The 16,759-nt window shown below is 47.4% G+C and overlaps 1 protein-coding gene across 7 annotated transcripts in view; it reads right to left on the bottom strand.

Annotated features, from left to right (window-relative positions):
* Window positions 1-16,759, bottom strand: part of FARP1 (FERM, ARH/RhoGEF and pleckstrin domain protein 1) — a 311,995-nt gene that overhangs the window by 18,107 nt on the left and 277,129 nt on the right. For all 7 annotated transcript variants that reach the window (XM_063792622.1, XM_016925462.4, XM_009427148.5 and 4 more), the window contains 2 exons: window positions 7,096-7,174; window positions 462-699 (listed from right to left, as the gene is read on the bottom strand). In XM_063792622.1, coding sequence (XP_063648692.1) covers window positions 462-699; window positions 7,096-7,174 — 317 coding nt within the window. The remainder of the gene's footprint in view (window positions 1-461; window positions 700-7,095; window positions 7,175-16,759) is intronic.

The following is a 16,759-nucleotide window of genomic DNA, read 5'->3' as shown; positions in this document are numbered from 1 at the left end:
GTAATCCCAGCACTTTGGGAGGCCAAGGCGGGCGGATCACAAGGTCAGGAGTTCGAGACCAGCCTGACCAACACAGTGAAACCCCGTCTCTACTAAAAATACAAAAATTAGCCAGGCGTGGTGGCGGGCACCTGTAATCCTAGCTGCTCCAGAGGCTGAGGCAGGAGAATCGCTTGAACCCGGGAGGTGGAGGTTGCAGTGAGCCGAGATCGCGCCATTGCACTCCAGCCTGGGCGACAGAGTGAGACTCAGTCTCAAAAAAAAAAAAAAAAAAAAAAAATCAAGATGTAACCAAACACCAGAGCAGGAATAAAAACCAGCGCCCACCCTGATGAAAACCTGGGACCCAGCATCAGCTGACCTCTCTCCCCGGGGAGCCCCTCCCTGGCTGGGCTCAGTCTGGGAGCACCCGGCCTGAACTGTGGCATGGGCACCAGGTGGCGCAGGCTCCCAGCACTCACCTCGGCAGTCCCTGAAGTCGGCGTGGCTCGGCGGGTGGTGTTTGCACAGCCGCTCCAGGACCTGCTTGTAGTGCATGAGCCGGTGCAGTGGCCGCAGGAGGAAGGTGTTGAGCGGTAGGTAACACACCTTCTGCAGCTCAAAGTCTCTGCAGAAGTTCTCCAGCCGCCGGGAGCTCTTGATCCCATTCTCCAGGGCCTCCAGGGCCTCGCTGTGCTTCCACAGGTGAGCCGCCAGGTGCTTGGGAGGCAACAGAGGAGGAGGGTCCTGTTCAGCTGAATGGGATGCACCTGTGTTCCGCCCAGTTTCACTTGGGGAAATGAAGCGCCCCTGCACTCTCTATTTCACGATTTGTTTAATTTCCTTAAATTTCACATTGTTCATAGTTCACTCTTTTTGTTATTTCACTTAAGTTCTCAGGATGAAATAAAAAGGCCTATTAAGGTACGGAGCAGTTTAAAATACACATGGATCATAACATATATAAGCTATGTATATAACATCAGAGGTATAAATGTTCCTTTAAAATTGAGCCTGGAAAAACTGGGGACAAATATATCAACAGGAGCTCCTTAAGGAGGGCTGTGGTTTTCTTCTAAATGTCTTCAGATAACAAACAGCCCAGGGGCCGTCAGTAAGCATTACATAGTTTTAAAACCACATTTCTGCTTCCCTCGCCCCGTCTGCTCAGACAGTAACTAAGCAGCTATGTGAGCCCCTCCTCTGCTAGGTCTGGGGAGATGGATGAGAGTCAGACAGCGCCCTGACTCTCCTGGAGTCATGGTGGGGATGGGGACAGAGTAAGCGCTTGGATGACAGAGCATTAAAGGAGGAATGAATTCACCTGGGTGGGAGGGAGGACTCCCAAGGCAAGGACACTTCCAGGCAGATAGGGGGAGAGCAGGGGACAGGGGACACCCCAGGACACAAAAACCGAGTTTGCTTTCTTCAAGTCTCACTTGATAATCACCTCCCAGAGTGGGCTTGCTCTCTATGTGCTGGTAACTCCCAAATCTGAATTTTTATTTTTTGTGACAGGGTCTTGCTCTATTGCCCAGGCTGGAGTGCAGTGGCACAATCTCAGCTCACTGCAGCCTCGAACTCCTGGGCTCAAGGGATCCTCCTGCCTCAGCCTCGAGCAGCTGGGACTGCAGGCTTGAGCCACCACACCCAGCTAATTTTTAAAAAAAATTATTTATTTATTTTTAGAGACAGGGTCTCACTATGTTGCCCAGGCTGGTGGTCTCAAACTCCTGGCCTCAAGTGATCCTCCCACCTTGGCCTTCCAAAGTGCTGGGAATACAGGCATGAGGCACCACACCTGGCCCGAAATCTAGATTTTTCTATCATGTATGTGGGTGTATATTTGTATACATGTCTATAGACATAAAAGGCACAAAATGATGAAAGGTTTTGTAATTGACTTGTTTTTGTAGAAAAGCCTATGGTAGTATCTGGCACAGGCGAGTAGCCCAAGTCAGAGAGGAAAATGCGGCACCAGATCTAGATTTCTCATCCAGGCTATAGCCCAACCTCAGTGGCTTCTCCACTCCCACGCCCCGGAAAAAGCTGGAAACACAGCTGTCCAGACACATGCCCACTTCCTTCTGCCTCAGCTGGGGCCCCCGCATTTATTCTCTAACTTCAGGATGGGTACCACCACCAGCCAGGTACTCACGACATTAAAACCTGGGGTACACTCCACATTCTTTCCTTGTATGAACCCGTCCCCAAGTCCTATCAATTTGTCCTCCAGAAAATGTGGGACCTGCCCTTGTCTTCTTTCCCATGGTCACTGTTCTCATTCTGGCTGTGTGGTCTCCAGCCCCTTCCACTTCACTGTGAGTTGAGCCCCTTGAATGAACTTTCTGCAATGCCACTCAACAGACTCCCCTTAAGCTGGGATCCCTCTGACCTCTCTGGCATTGACGCTTGCTACTCACCCTGAGCCACCCACTGACCGCCCTGCATCCAAATGCGCCACACTCTCGCACCCAGAGACTCTGTACACAATGACCCCTGCTGAGGACCCCCCATCCCTCGGGGTTACTCCGGGGCCTGCCCTGCTCTGTACTCCTGCATCCTCCCGCACTCACTGCTGTGTCTGTCCACAACAGCCCTTATCACACAGCCTCCCTGCTGGGTTGATTCCATGACTTTCTATTTTGAAATAGACATTCATAGGAAGTTGCAAAGAAACATACAGGGAGGGATTGTGCACCGCTCACCCAGCCTCCCTCAATGGTGACATCCTGCAAAACTAGAGTACAATATCAACACCAGGAAATTGACATTGGTACAGCCCACAGAGCTTATTCAGATTGCACCAGTTATACACGCTCTTGCATGTGTGTGCATGCATGTGTGTGCATGTGTGTGTCGCTCTATGCGATGCTATCACACGTGTGGTCCCCTATTTGACTTTGAGAGGGCATCATCATGTTGTAACATCCTGGCATGTCGTCACATCCTTGGGGGCCTGGCATACACAGTGGGTGTCCAAAGGTCTTCCCTGTATATACTAAAGAGCAAACGAAGCAATGCACACACCCAGGCCAAGGCAGGGGTCTTGGGAGGACACATGAGTTCAAGGTGGCCGGAAGGCAGGGTAGAAGGTGAAGGGTTGGGAGCAGGGTCTGGACAGACAGCCTAGGACTAGAGCAGAGGCTTTCTTCATTAGGTTTAGAGTTTGGACTGCATTCTCCAAACCATTGAGAAACCAGGAGGGCTTTGCGCTGTCAGTTTTGTGTTGTATGAACAGTGACTCCAGCCATCATATAAGTAGTGGGTTGGAAGGCTGGGTTGGTGGGAGGTGACTCATTGGGAAGCTGGCCTGGTCGCCTAGCAGGAAGAAAACAGAGAGCCAGGAGAAGCAAAGTGGTAGAAGTGTCAGAAGGAGGTACAGGTGGTAGAAACTTGGAGAGACAGGCGATTCAGGAAGGAATGAAGGTCCCCACTTGCCAAGCAGGTGAAGGTCAGGATGAAAGGCCCTTTCTTTGCATTGATTTCCAAGTGTTTTTGTGTGTCTGGATGGATGTGTGCAGGTGGACATTCACAGCGTGGGCTGGAGATCCTGATTTGGGTGTCTCTGACTCTGTGGAGGTGGTTAAAGACCCTGGACTACCCTCCCTTGGTTGTGTGACCTCACTCCTGTGTGCAGAGTCTGGGAAGAGCCGATCAGGCTGAGACTGATGACAGCAGGTGAGTGCACGGGTCAGGGGTGGGAGTGAAGCGGGAAAGACACTGCAGGCTCGAGAACACTCTAAGCATTTGGACAACAGTGCTGGCCTGGGCTTCTCACATTTCTGGAAACTTCTGCTGTGCCCCTCCATGCTTTATAGAAATTCTTTAAAACAATAAAAACAGCAATTAAAAAAAACCCCAACTAACTTCTCAAAAAGGCTGCCAGTGACTCTCAGCAACCTCTCCGTCTATTTTTATTTTGCTTGCACAGAGCTCCATGCTATAAACGCTCATGGCATCAGCACACTCCTGAGATGCCAGCACAGCAGGGGAAGCTGGCTGAATGCAGAAATGCCAGCTCCCCAGACCGAGGAGAAAGAACGCCAGGAGCGGATATCAGGTGTATTTTTAGGTGGTCTTCTGCACTGGGTTAGGGGAGGGGAGGGTGGGATGTCAGCCTCTGAGGAAAAGCAGCGGTGGGAGTTGGCACACAACCTGGAGAAGGCATGAAGGACACTTGCTGAACAGCACCACACTGGGGACTGTCCCTGCGGGTGGAGATGAACCTGGCAGGTCTCTGCTGCTCTCCCCAAAGGCCCACACCAGAGTCCAAGCCTCCTTGAAGACGGCGCCTCCCTGGGGAGCTGTGATCTCAGATTGAAGAACACAGGGAGAAAAGCTGAGAAACCAGAACGGCCTTGGAAAAAGTACAGAGCATGTGAAAAGAGGGAAAAGATGGGAGAGAACAACAGAAACAGCGTCCTGTTACATGAGAGAGGAAAAAGGACGTTTTTGAAAAGCAAACGAAGCCGGTCTGCAGTGACTACATCCTGTCTGATCCCAGCTATGTGACATCTGGAAAGACAAAACTATGCAGATGGGAAAAGATCAGTGGTTGCCAGGGATTTGGGGGGCATCTAAGGGGGATGAATAGGTGGAGCCCAGGGAAGTTTTAGGGCAGGGAAACTGTTCTGTGGATCCCTGTCATTATATATTTGTCAACACCCATAGAATGTACACCACCAAGAGGGGGCCCTAATGGTCAACCTTGTCAGTATTTGTTCATCAGTTTCCACACGTGCACCACGCCAATGCAAAACGCTAATAGCAGGGGAAACTGTGTGTTTAGGGGTGGACGGAAGAATACGAGAACTCTGTACTTTCTCCTCAAGTTTTCTGTAAAGCTAAAATTGCTTTGAAAGATAAAATACATTAACTTCAGAAACTCCCATGGAAAGTGGAAAAGATGTCTGTTATCCTTCTATCTGTTGTGCCTCAGCCATAGCTCATGCCATTCAAAATACTGTGGCTATGGAACATCTTAGGTAATTCTTGCTTTCTTTTTTTGCATAGGATTCTGCAACCCTGATCACTTCCACGGCCTCTCTCTGGTATTGCCTCAAATTGCAAAGGGTTGCTGTTTGGACACAGTGAAAAAACAAACAATACCTCAGGATCCAGTCAATGTTACCGTGGTCTTTGTTAAGAGAAAGAGATTGACAGGAAATCCCTTGAGTGGCATTTGATCCTGTCTTTTCTGTGCTACCCACCGACCATCCTCCCCTTGTCTCTCCCTCACGAGATTCATCTTTGTTTATTTATTATTTATTTTTGAGACAGGGTCTTGCTCTGTTGCCCAGGCTCGAGTGCAGTGGCATGATCATGGCTCACTGCAGTGTCAACCTGCTGGGCTCAAGTGATCCTCTCCCCTCAGCCCCCTGAGTAGCTGGAACTACAGGCACTTACCATCACTCTTAGCTAACGTTTTTTATTTCTCATAGAGACAAGTCTTGCTGTGTTGTCTAGGCTGGTCTCAAACTTGTGGGCTCAAAGCAATCCTCCCACCTTAGCCTCCCAAATTGCTAGGATCAGAGGCATGAGCCACCACACCTGGCTGAGATACATCATTTTAATGGGAAAAAACTAAATGCTAACCCACTTAGCTAGGTTTATGGGAATTTAGACAAACCCTAATGGTAATTTCATTCTATGAGTGTCTTGTGTATAGTAGGTGCTCAGTTAGCACTGGGTGGATGGACAGGTGGATGGATGGACTGAAATGGGGGCAGTATGAGCACCTTCTTTAGAGGGTTGCTAGCTTCTCTGGGCAGTTATTAGTTTTTAAGGTTGTCATACAGGCTCTGGGCAGTTAAGATTCAGGAAGATTGCTTTAAAATGTGAGTACAGGTGTATTCAAAGGAGACGCTGTGTGAATTAAAACATTGTATGTTAAAGGAATTATTAATGGATTCAAATGAAAACAAAAAAAGGAAGATTTCAGATATAAGAGATGGGGCAGACTTTTTAAATGTGGTAGAGTATTAGTTTAATATTTATTGACTTCTTTGGACATACTTTCACTTTTATGTCATTGATTGTAGATATTGCCAGATGATTAAAAACATATTTGCGACCAGGCGTGATGGCTCATGCCTATAATCCCAGCACTTTGGGAGGCTGAGGCGGGTAGATCACCCGAGGTCAGGAGTTCAAGACCAGCCTGGCCAACATAAACCCCATATCTACTAAAAACACAAAAATTAGCTGGGCGTGGTGGTGCGCACCTGTAGTCCCAGCTACTTGGGAAGCTGAGGCAGGAGAATGGCTTGAACCTGGGAGGCGGAGGCTGCAGTGAGCCGAGATCGCGCCATTGCACTCCAGCCTGGGCAACAAGAGCAAAACTCCATCTCAAAAACAACAACAACAAAACCAACCAAACAAAACAAAACCATATTTGCCTCATACACTGATTTAAAGTCACAGAATTTACTGAAATACCTACACAGCTCTGAATCCAACATTTTTGTCATGGTTATTAGAAGAAACCAAAACAACTGACTGAAAATGAAATGTTCAGTCAGACAATGTTTGTCTACATCTTTTTTTTTTTTTTTTTTGAAGTTTTGAATCATCCATTCACAGAAAACACTTGTTTTGGGTATAATGCAAAACTTTCGAAACAAAAAAAACCTACTAAAAATGCTTTCACTAAAGTGATTGGCTTTTCGTTCATGCTTTGAAATAAAATTATCTAGAAAGGTTGGAGAAGGGTTTGCCAAACAGCCATCTTCCTGATGTGCCTTAGATTAGACCGGGGTGTCCAATCTTTTGGCTTCCCTGGACCACATTGGAAGAAGAAGAATTGTCTTGGGTCACACATGAAATACACTGACACTAACGATAGCTGATGAGCAAAGAAAAAAAGGAAACCCCAAAAATCACCAAAAAGAAAATCTCATAATGTTTTAAGAAAGTTTATGAATTTGTGTTGGGCCACATTGAAAGCCGTCCTGGGCTGTAAGCTGCTGCTCGGCGGCGGGTTGGACAAGCTTGGTGTAGAGAGTGAAATCAGGTGATGCATGCTGATGGAAATGGCTTACAGCCTATGTCCATGGCAGCCCCGCTCGATTTTCCTTGGTGAACCTTGCTCCACCCAAATCTCAACCAGCTCACCTTCATGCCCTGAATGTTCTTCAGCATGACATCGCCGATTCTTTGGTAATCTCTGATTTGGGCATTTGAGCGGCCTTCCCTGAGAGCAAAAGCAAAGGGTTGGAAATACAAAGCATCAGTAGTGACATGACAGCCCTGGGTTACAAATATCAGCCTACCGCTTCCTTTCCAATCACCCCTCCCCGGACATCTCCTGAACTTCTTATGGGGTCATGGAATGTTATCATTGGAAGGAGACTTGGAAATTACCCCACTCATCCTGCAAAGAATTCCACTTGTGCTTTGAAAGAGACAAGAGAGAACCAATTTCCAATCCTTTTAATTTGGTTTAATTACTTTACTCTACCCATCTGCACACTGGAGTTTGATTTTAAGATTAATTTTTTTCCATCCACACTTGGGTGATTTTAGCATCATTAGGTCAGCACAGAGATCATTTGTAGTAAGTAGCTTGTAAACAGATTCCATCCTAGAGATATGGGTACTGCTAGACACCTGCAGGAAGCAAGACTCAGCCCCAGAGGAAGGTTTCTGCTTCTGAGAGCCCTTGCCTGAAGCAGACCAACAGCTGTCCATAGCCCTTGGGAAGAGAAATGCATAACTGAGAAAGGACAGGAGATGGTACCTAAGGTGGGAGTGACGTAAATGCCATAGAATAGGGTAGGGTGTGTGGCCCAGGAAGAGAGAGAGGTGTGGAGGGGAGGGCCATGGTCCCCCAGACATATTGGGTGCTAGACAGCAAAGCTGTGGGCACTTTCAGTGAGGTTTGGGGTACACGTACACCTTTCAACGGATCAACGCAGAGAGAAATATAAAAACATGGATGGTAGTGAGTATTTACTAAGTACTGTCCATGTACCAGACACCATGCTAAGTTAATTATAGTCATGAGCCCTTTTAGTCCTCATAGAAACCATCTGAGGCAGGTACCACTATCACCCTCATGTTATAGTGAAGGAGACAGAAGCATGAAGAAACCACGAACTTCTCTGATATCTGTTATCACGAGGTGTGAACTCGCACAGGAGCCAGCTCTAGTTTCCCAGGCCACACGCCTAACTGTTGTGCCAGTGCATAGCTGCTGACTTTCCCATCACTGAGAAAGGAATTTCCCAGAGACAATTAAAACATGGTTTTCAACAATCAACCTGGCAATTATCTTTAAACCAACTGTTCAGGAAAACCAGAAGCCAACTTACATGAAAGGAACGAATTAAACAAACAAACAAACAAACAAAACTGGCACTAGGCTTCTAATAGGAAGTGAGAGATCTTCAAAGTGGAAAAAAATACCCGGCAACCGAAGTCAGGAGGGACCCGGGATCTACATACACCCTATGATGGTTAATATCGAGTGTCAACTTGATTGGATTGAAGGATGTAAAGTATCGATCCTGGGTGTGTCTGTGAGGTGTTGCCAAAAGAGATTAGCATTTGAGTCAGTTGAGTGGGAAAGGCAGACCCACCCTCAATCTGGGTTGGCACAACCTAATCAGCTGCCAGCGTGGCCAGAATAAAAGTAGGCAGAAGAACATGGAAAGACTAGACTGGCCTAGCTGCCCAGCCTACATCTTTCTCCCGTGCTGGATGCTTCCTGCCCTCGAACATCAGACCCCAAGTTCTTCAGCTTTGGGACTCAGACTGGCCTCCTTGCTCCTCAGCTTGCAGACAGCCTATTGTGGGACCTCACCTTGTGAACGTGTGGGTCAATACTCCTAAATAAACTCCTCTTATATATACATCTATCCTATTAGCTCTGTCCCTCTAGAGAACCCTGACTAATACACACCCCACAGATATGGTGGCTAAGAACCCTCCGGCAACGTGAGAAATGGCTTCCACTGGGACACTCAGAGCCTTCCTGACTGTTGACTCAATCTCCGATACATCAAGGATCTTCTGATGAACAGAAGAGGGCAAGGAGGATGCACACGCTTAATTAAGCAAACCCAGGAGGTAGAAAAGTCATCGTGAGTAGAAACAGGTTGCTCCTGGCTTCACATTCCAGGCAATCAACAGCATTATTTATTCTATTGGTTCCAACTAAGCATATAGTGCAAATTATATCACAGGGAAGACTGAGGGCACCCAAACCTTTTAGGTAATTAAAGCTTCTCTAAAATGAAAGAAAAGAGAGCACCCCCAGGCTCCCCAAGCTCCTTCCTGGGTCTTCGTTGCTGCCCTGTGTGCTGGTGGTCTTCAACCTGGTCCATTCTCTTCCACCAGCACAGCATCCTCAGTCCTTTGCGTTCTCTTAGCTGCTTTAATTGGCACCGCTCCTCTGCTAATTAAACGAATCTCTCCCCACTGCTCCCCTGAAAAGGTTCTGGGAAGATGGCCGTTAACCTCTGAACCACCAGAGCCCACCTCCCCTCCTCCTATATTCGGGCTCTCTGGGCTGGTCGGCCCCACTGCGTGGCCCTCCAAGCTCATCCGCTACGGGAAGCTTTCCTCTCCAGACTCCCTCATTAATCTTCAGGCCAGCCCTTCAATTCTCGTGGCCACCTCCTTCAGGCGGCTCCCAAGCTATCTGTGTGTTTTGGGAATCCCTTGGTTGTCCTCTCTTTTCACCCTCTACTTCTTCCTATACAAGCCCTCCTATTTGCCGTGGTTTCGGTTCATGATGCCAAACCATGGCTGACCCAGGTAATGCATTTCTTAAGACCATCCAGAGCACTCCATGTGAATGACCCCATATCTCCTATCTCAAACACAAAATGTTCCAGATTTTAGGATCTTATTTCCAACACCAAATCCTCTTCCTCCATTTTCTTAAATTTTTTTTTTTTTTTTTTTTTTTTAAGATATGGGGTCTTGCTTTGTCACCCAGGGTGGAGTGTGGTGGTATCATCATAGCTCACTGCAGCCTCCAACTCCTGGTCTCAAGCAATCTTCCTGCCTCAGCCTCCTGAGTAGCCACTAGAGGTGTGCACCATCATGCAAGCTAATTTGTTTGTTTTTGTAAAGATGGGGTCTCACTATTTTGTCAAAGCTGGCCTTGAATTCCTGGACTCAAGCGATCCACCTGCCTCAGCCTCTCAAAGTGCTGGGATTATAGGTATGAGCCACAGTGCCTGGCCTTGTTATCTGGAACTTAAACAATTGGCTCCAGGATTTTTTGAATGGATCTGCCATTTGAGAACATACAGAAATAAAGGACTTAAGTTCAGAGGACATCATTTAGATATTCTAGTGAGAGTCTGGATTGCGGGAGAAGAAATGGGGAGGATTCTGGCTTCCATCAGTAACAAGCAATATCCTCTCTCTCATAGACACACCCCTACCCGAGAGAAAATGAAGGGCTGGGAAGAGGACGCTGGGCGAGGGCGGTGGGGAATGAGATGGAAGCCAAATGTCATCTATTTCACTTTCTCTATTCTTTTGCCAACTATTTATTATCTACTGATGTTAAAGCTTCGAAGTCAAAAGAACCTTCCTTCCCACATCCATATCTCTCTAAGTTCCCAGCATCTTTCATGGTAGAGAAGGCTCTGGGTTGGCACCATCAGACCTCTGTGCAGTTGGAAGATGCAAATCCCTAACTGTAAAGAGGGTCAGCTCTGCGCGATGTGGTGAGTACAGGCTGGGGGCCTCTGAAGTCACTGCACACACAAGCGCATCTGTCTTTCTCATCCCATCCTGTCCCCACCCCAGCTCACATAGCAAGTCCCAGCCCTGCTTGGGTCCAAATACACAGGACATAGCCCCAGGGACCGGGGACAAAATCCAAATTCTTGCTGCCCATCTAGAAACATCCTCATGGTTTTATTTCCTCTACATGTCACTGCCTCCAAATCTATAAAGCCGAAGTGTTCCTTCTATTATGAACGGCTAAAAGGTCACTGTATTATCAAGAACATGAAAAAGTAATTATAACTCTTCCACCACGTCCTCTGGATGTTAACCTCACAAGAAGGGGTCCTTGTCTGCAAGGCAGGGCCACATATTTATTGCCTGGGTAATTACCACACAGCAACAAAGACGAAAATTCTTTTGACAATTTCACTTAGGAAAACCATGTAAAGTCTGCTAAGAAGCTGCCTGGATGCTCAATTCTGACCTGTGCAACGTGATTAACTTACTCCCAGGAGCAACTACACATCACCTCAGCGAAGGACGCAACACACACCCACACGTCATGAATTTTCAAGTCTTCCTGACCTTGTATCAAAACTTCGTTCACCACAACGTGAGCTGGGCAGTCATTCAGCAGCAGACTGAGGGCAAGGAAGAAGTAAAGGACATGAAAATGACCAACTGTGGGTGGGCCGCTGACCAACAGCAAGGTTGCCTCCGAGGGTGGACTGTGAGTATTCTGCCCATCGCCCCCTTAAGAGGAGGCAGAAGGACAGCCTGTATGACGAGTTTTGTCTCGAACTGCCAGGAAACACTTTTGTGGGCTGTCGTCGCAGGCAGGGGCAAAGCCAGCCAGGATAAATCAATACTTTGCCCTCCTATTCACCTCCCCAACCTCAGGGTCAACATAAAGCCCATTTAGAACATCAGATAAACAGTTCACAGTGTGCTGGTGACCTTGGTGGCAATAAAATCTCCCAACTGTCCTCTAAAGCATCACGAGCCCTAGGGTGCAGGCTCCCTCTGAGAGGGCGTGTTTTCTGGAAGGCAGTAACATTTGGCCAGGCTGTGGTGAAGTGCCCCGGGAGATTCCTTAACCATGAAAGAGGGCAGTGACTGGCACACTGCATACCCCGAGGGCCCAATGTAAACCCAAGTGTGTTTACTCATCACCCAGCTCTCCCCTTCTCTCCTTGCCACAACATGAAGAGCCATCTCCTCAGAGCACACATGCCAGCGGTGCAGCTTGGAGCTTGAGGGCTCATTTTTGTCCCCCTGCTCTATCTCTAGATGCTTGCTCAACCCCAAAAATAGATCTTTTTTTGAAGCCTCTTAGTCTTCACTTGCAACACCAATACCACATCATTGTCCTCACTATTCCCTGCAGTCTCTATGATTCTAAATGGAAAAAAGTATGAAATTATGTATGTTTGTGTGTCTATGTAAGTGAAAAGCATAGTGTGAAATGAGTAAGTGGGAACAGACGGATCCTACATTAATATATCGGGTGGGGAGGGTGGCTGGGTTCCAAAAGCAAACAAATTAGCCAGAGTAACAGAGTGTGTGTGTGTGTGTGTGTGTGTGTGTGTGTATTTTGTTTTGGAGCCAGAGTCTCGCTCTGTCACCCAGGCTGGAGTGCAGTGGTGCAATCTTGGCTCACTGCAACCTCTGCCTCCTGGGTTCAAGTGATTTTCCTGCCTCTGCCTCCCGAGTAGCTGGGATTATAGGTGCCTGCCACCACGCCCAACTAATTTTTCTATTTTTAGTAGAGACGGGGTTTCACCATGTTGGCAAGGCTGGTCTTGAACTCCTGACCTCAGGTGATCCACCCACCTCGGCCTCCCAAAGTGCTGGGATTATAGGCGTGAGCCACTGTGCCTGACCTAACATATTGTGTATGACATATGTATCAGCCACATGTGATATATGTGGATTTTTCATTAAAGTCCCATTGGTCTTAGCATTAATTCACATGCCCACTTGTCAAGATGACATTTGTGCGAGAGGCATCTTCAATGGGCCGGAACGCCGCGCCTTTGGCAGCTGCGGGAAACACAGAAGACAGAAGCCCTCCCATTCTCAGCCACCCTCAAGTCTGTCAATTACACTCTTAGGTTGCTCAAAGCTATAGCTTCTTTCTTGCCTTCCTGAGGTTTACCACCAGGTCGAGTTGACTAAGAGGATCCAAAGTGACAACCCGGTCACAGGCAGGTTTGATAGCATCCAGGTGAGCCCCGGTATCATTCCTGTTATCAACAGGGCATATATTAAAATACAGTAGAAGAGAAGAGCTGTGTCAGACTCGTCTAGTGACCCAGAGAGGGCTTTCTCTCAAGTGTCTTCTAGTAGAAACCCACCTGCAATTCTGGCAATTGGCAAAACGGTTTCACTTGTCTCAGGGAAACAGCTTGCTCTCAAAGCACTGTGAGCTATATAGTCACGACTAAGGCAGAAAATCCAAGAAAAACTAGCTCAAAGCTATGCTCAAGAACATGGAATCTAGCCAGGCGTGGAAGCTCAACGCCTGTAATCCCAACACTGGGAGGCCAAGGCGGGTGGATCACTTGAGGTCAGGAGTTCAAGACCAGCCTGGCCAACATGACGAAACCCCTTCTCTACTAAAAATACAAAAATTAGCCAGGTGTGGTGATGCACGCCTGTAATCCCAGCTACTGGGGAGGCTGAGGCAGGAGAATTGCTTGAACCTGGGAGACGGAGGTTGCAGTGAGCCAAGATCACACTGCTGCATTCTATCCTGGGTGACAGAGGGAAACTCCATCTCAAAAAAAAAACAAAAAACAAAACAAAACAAACAAATAAACATGTAATTTTACTCATGCTTAAAAAGGAAACAAGGCCAAGTGTGATGGCTCATGCCCATAATCCTAGCACCTTGAAAAGCTGAGGTGGAAGGATTGCTTGAAGCCAGAAGTTCAAGGCTGAAGTGATCTATGATCATACCACTGCATTCCAGCCTGGGCAACAGAGCGAGACTTTGTCTCTAAAAAACTAATAAAAATATAAATAAATAAAAGGATATTCCATCACACATTTTGTTTAGCCACTCATGTCAATGGACATTTGGGTTACCTCTTCCTTTTGGCTACTGTGGATAAAGCTGCTATGAACACTGATGTACAAGCGTCTGCTGGAGTCCCTGCTTTCAGTTCTTTGGGGCACATGCTGAGGAGTGGAACTGCTGGATCCTATTGTAATTCTGTGCTTAGTTTTTTGAGGAACGCTTATGATTTTTCTTTTAATGATACCTAGCACAAACACTTGAAGCTTCAGAGAGCTAGTAGAATGATGAGAAAAGTATTTAATTCATTTTTGTTCTATGATGGCTCACTGGTGCTTCTATAAAGATGCTCCATTTTTCTGGGCAGTGAAACAATTTTCTGACCTTAGTCATCTCCATTTCAGCCACCCAGCATCACGGCAACACAATGCTCCTCCCTCTGTGAAACTCCTGACAGCAGCTGTGAGAGTGTGCCATCCCTGAAAGAGCCCCCTCTCTGCCCTGGAGGGATCTCTAATCCCTCAAGACACCCTTCTCACATCTCTTACCCCTGCAGGACTTCCTCCTGCCCGGAGTCTGCTCCTGTACACCAGGAACTACCTTCCTCAAACCATCCTTGCCCTCCTGGCTGCCATTCTCCAAGACCTGCTATCTTCTGGACCCTCCACCCCTATGTGTTTTTTTTTTGTTTGTTTTTGTTTTTGTTTTTTTTTTTTTTCAAACCTCTGGTGGCCTCTTCTGTTTCCTTTGCTGGTTTTTATGCTGCCATGATCTACGTTTATGGAAAGCAAGCTGCCATAAAGGTATAGTCGAGAAGATTCTGCCCTCAGCTCTCTTTTCCTCTTAATGTTCTCTTCCTTGAAGATCTGATTCTTCTTGTGGATAACTTCCAAACCTACACCTTTCTGCCTCATTTCTTTCCAAAGCCTGGGACCCACATTTCCAACTCTCTGGAGCACTTTATCACAGGGCCCTCAAAATTATCATTCCCAAAGCAAGCTCATCTTCCCTTATCGTACTTGTATGCTTCTTTCTTCCTGGCTTCTTTGATTTCCCTCCCATTTTCATGACCATCCTCTGAGCTGACTGTGTTCAAAACTCTAGGTGGCCTCCCCTCTCCTTCCTCACTGTCTCGCAGAGCCTTGGCTGCTCAGTGATATCTCGACATTTAGTCAGTCTGGTCCTCCCAGCCAGTCTCCCGCATGCTTTCCACGTGACTCTGGCCAAAGTTTCTCCTAAAACATGCAGCTGATCCTCCATGAAAACTGCGTGCACCCCATAGCCAATTCCGAGGGCCTCTTTGTACGACTGACTGCTTGCTGTCTCCCAGCTCCCAGCTGGCTCGTAAGTGGAGTTTTGTACCCTGCAGAATCTACCAAGGCACTCTGTAGCAAAGCAGGCCTTCCACCCGTCTCGGGGAACCCAGCTGGCCACCTTGCACTCAGCCTCTGCCAGTCACCTCAGGGCTGGCATTTGGGAGTCCTGACTGCACGCCAAAGGTTGTTAAGTGGCTTTCTCTGAACTCATTTGAACAGCTGAGTAAACTGTTCTTGCTTTCACAAGGAAAAGAACTCCTGAAGTTATTAGAACTCACCAAACCAGTTTCCTTGTTTTTGAAGAAAGCAGGTAATGTGGCTTGGCCGGCAAGAAGCAGGCCTTGGGCGTCCACCTCCTTCTCAGGTGTGTTTACTCAGGAGAAGGTGACATTTGGATAGGGGCAGGTGTGTTTGCTGAACTGAGATTCAGCCTAATCATTCCGGAAAACTTCCTGAGACTTTCTCTGCCCTGTAATTTCCCCACTGTTGATGGAAGTATATTGCAGTCTCATGCAGGACTGCGAAGGGAAGGTCACACTCAGTAGATCACTTATGTACCAAATTCTGGGGAACTTTTGGTGCATATTATACTTTAGATCTCTTTCCATTAATGATAATCATTGAAAATATTACCATAGGATAAAATCTGGACTTTAGTTAATGTAACGTACCAACGTTGTTTTCTTAGTTTTGCCGACTCTCCTGTGGTGACATAAGATGTTAACGGGAAGAGGATGGGTGTAGACCATACAGAAACACTATTGTCTTGGCAACTTTTTCTGGAATTATTTCCAAATAAAAAGTTAATTTTTAAAAAATGATCAGCTTCCCCGCTTTCTCTGCGCAGCGCAGTATACTAAGCCCCTTCTGGACACTGTGCCATTTGCGTAACACCCTGCATGGGAGATGCCATCCACATTTCACCCAGGAGGAAATGCGGTTCAACAAGGCCCACACCTACAGCTGAAGACAGCCCCATGGCGGGGGTGTGACCTCGAATTCGGATCTTACCCATCCCAATCGACAGGAGCCAACCTGTGCTTCCATATCACAGCAATGTGAGGAAAGGCACGGGTACACATACATGCACCGAACACACACATGCGCAGTTTGTCAGTCAGTAGCCAGGGTGAATCCTTTCTTAATAAACTTCCCTGTGATCCATTCTTCTCACTGAACAGATTTAGCCCAAGGGTTGCCTGTTCTGTATAGGCAATGATGGTACATGTGTGTCCTCAGGGACAGAACTGGCAGCAACGCTCCACGACCACCCTGGATGTGACACCCACACCTGTGAGAGGACCCGGCCCTCTGTGCCCTATGTGCCTGCCTCCTCCTTTGAGAGTGCAAGTCCCCCATGGGCAAAGCCTGCCACGCACACACTCACCTACTCATTCATTCATTCATTCACTCATTCATTCATTAATATATTCCTTCATGCATTGCTTGTAGACTAAAGAAACAAGAGTTATAACCAGTCTATGACATGCAAACCAAGGAATCATAGACTGTTAGCACTGTCAGAGGCACTGCAGGGTCGCTTGTTGCAGAAAAGGTATTCATCACGATCACCCCAAGAAGTACTTAAAACACACAGATTCCTGAGTCTCACTCTTAATAAAGCTCTGATTCAAGAGAGCTGGATAGGGCCTGGCAATCTGCCTTTTTCAAAGCCCCCTCCAGTTCCCAAGCCCAGTGACCCTGAGGCACCGCCAGGTTTGGGGTTTTGCTCCACAGACAAATCCTGTCTGGA

This window comes from Pan troglodytes, chromosome 14 (assembly GCF_028858775.2).
Source record: "Pan troglodytes isolate AG18354 chromosome 14, NHGRI_mPanTro3-v2.0_pri, whole genome shotgun sequence".
NCBI lineage: Eukaryota > Metazoa > Chordata > Mammalia > Primates > Hominidae > Pan > Pan troglodytes.
The sequence above is the reverse complement of the archived record's forward strand: the minus strand, read 5'-3'. Positions and strand labels throughout refer to the sequence as shown.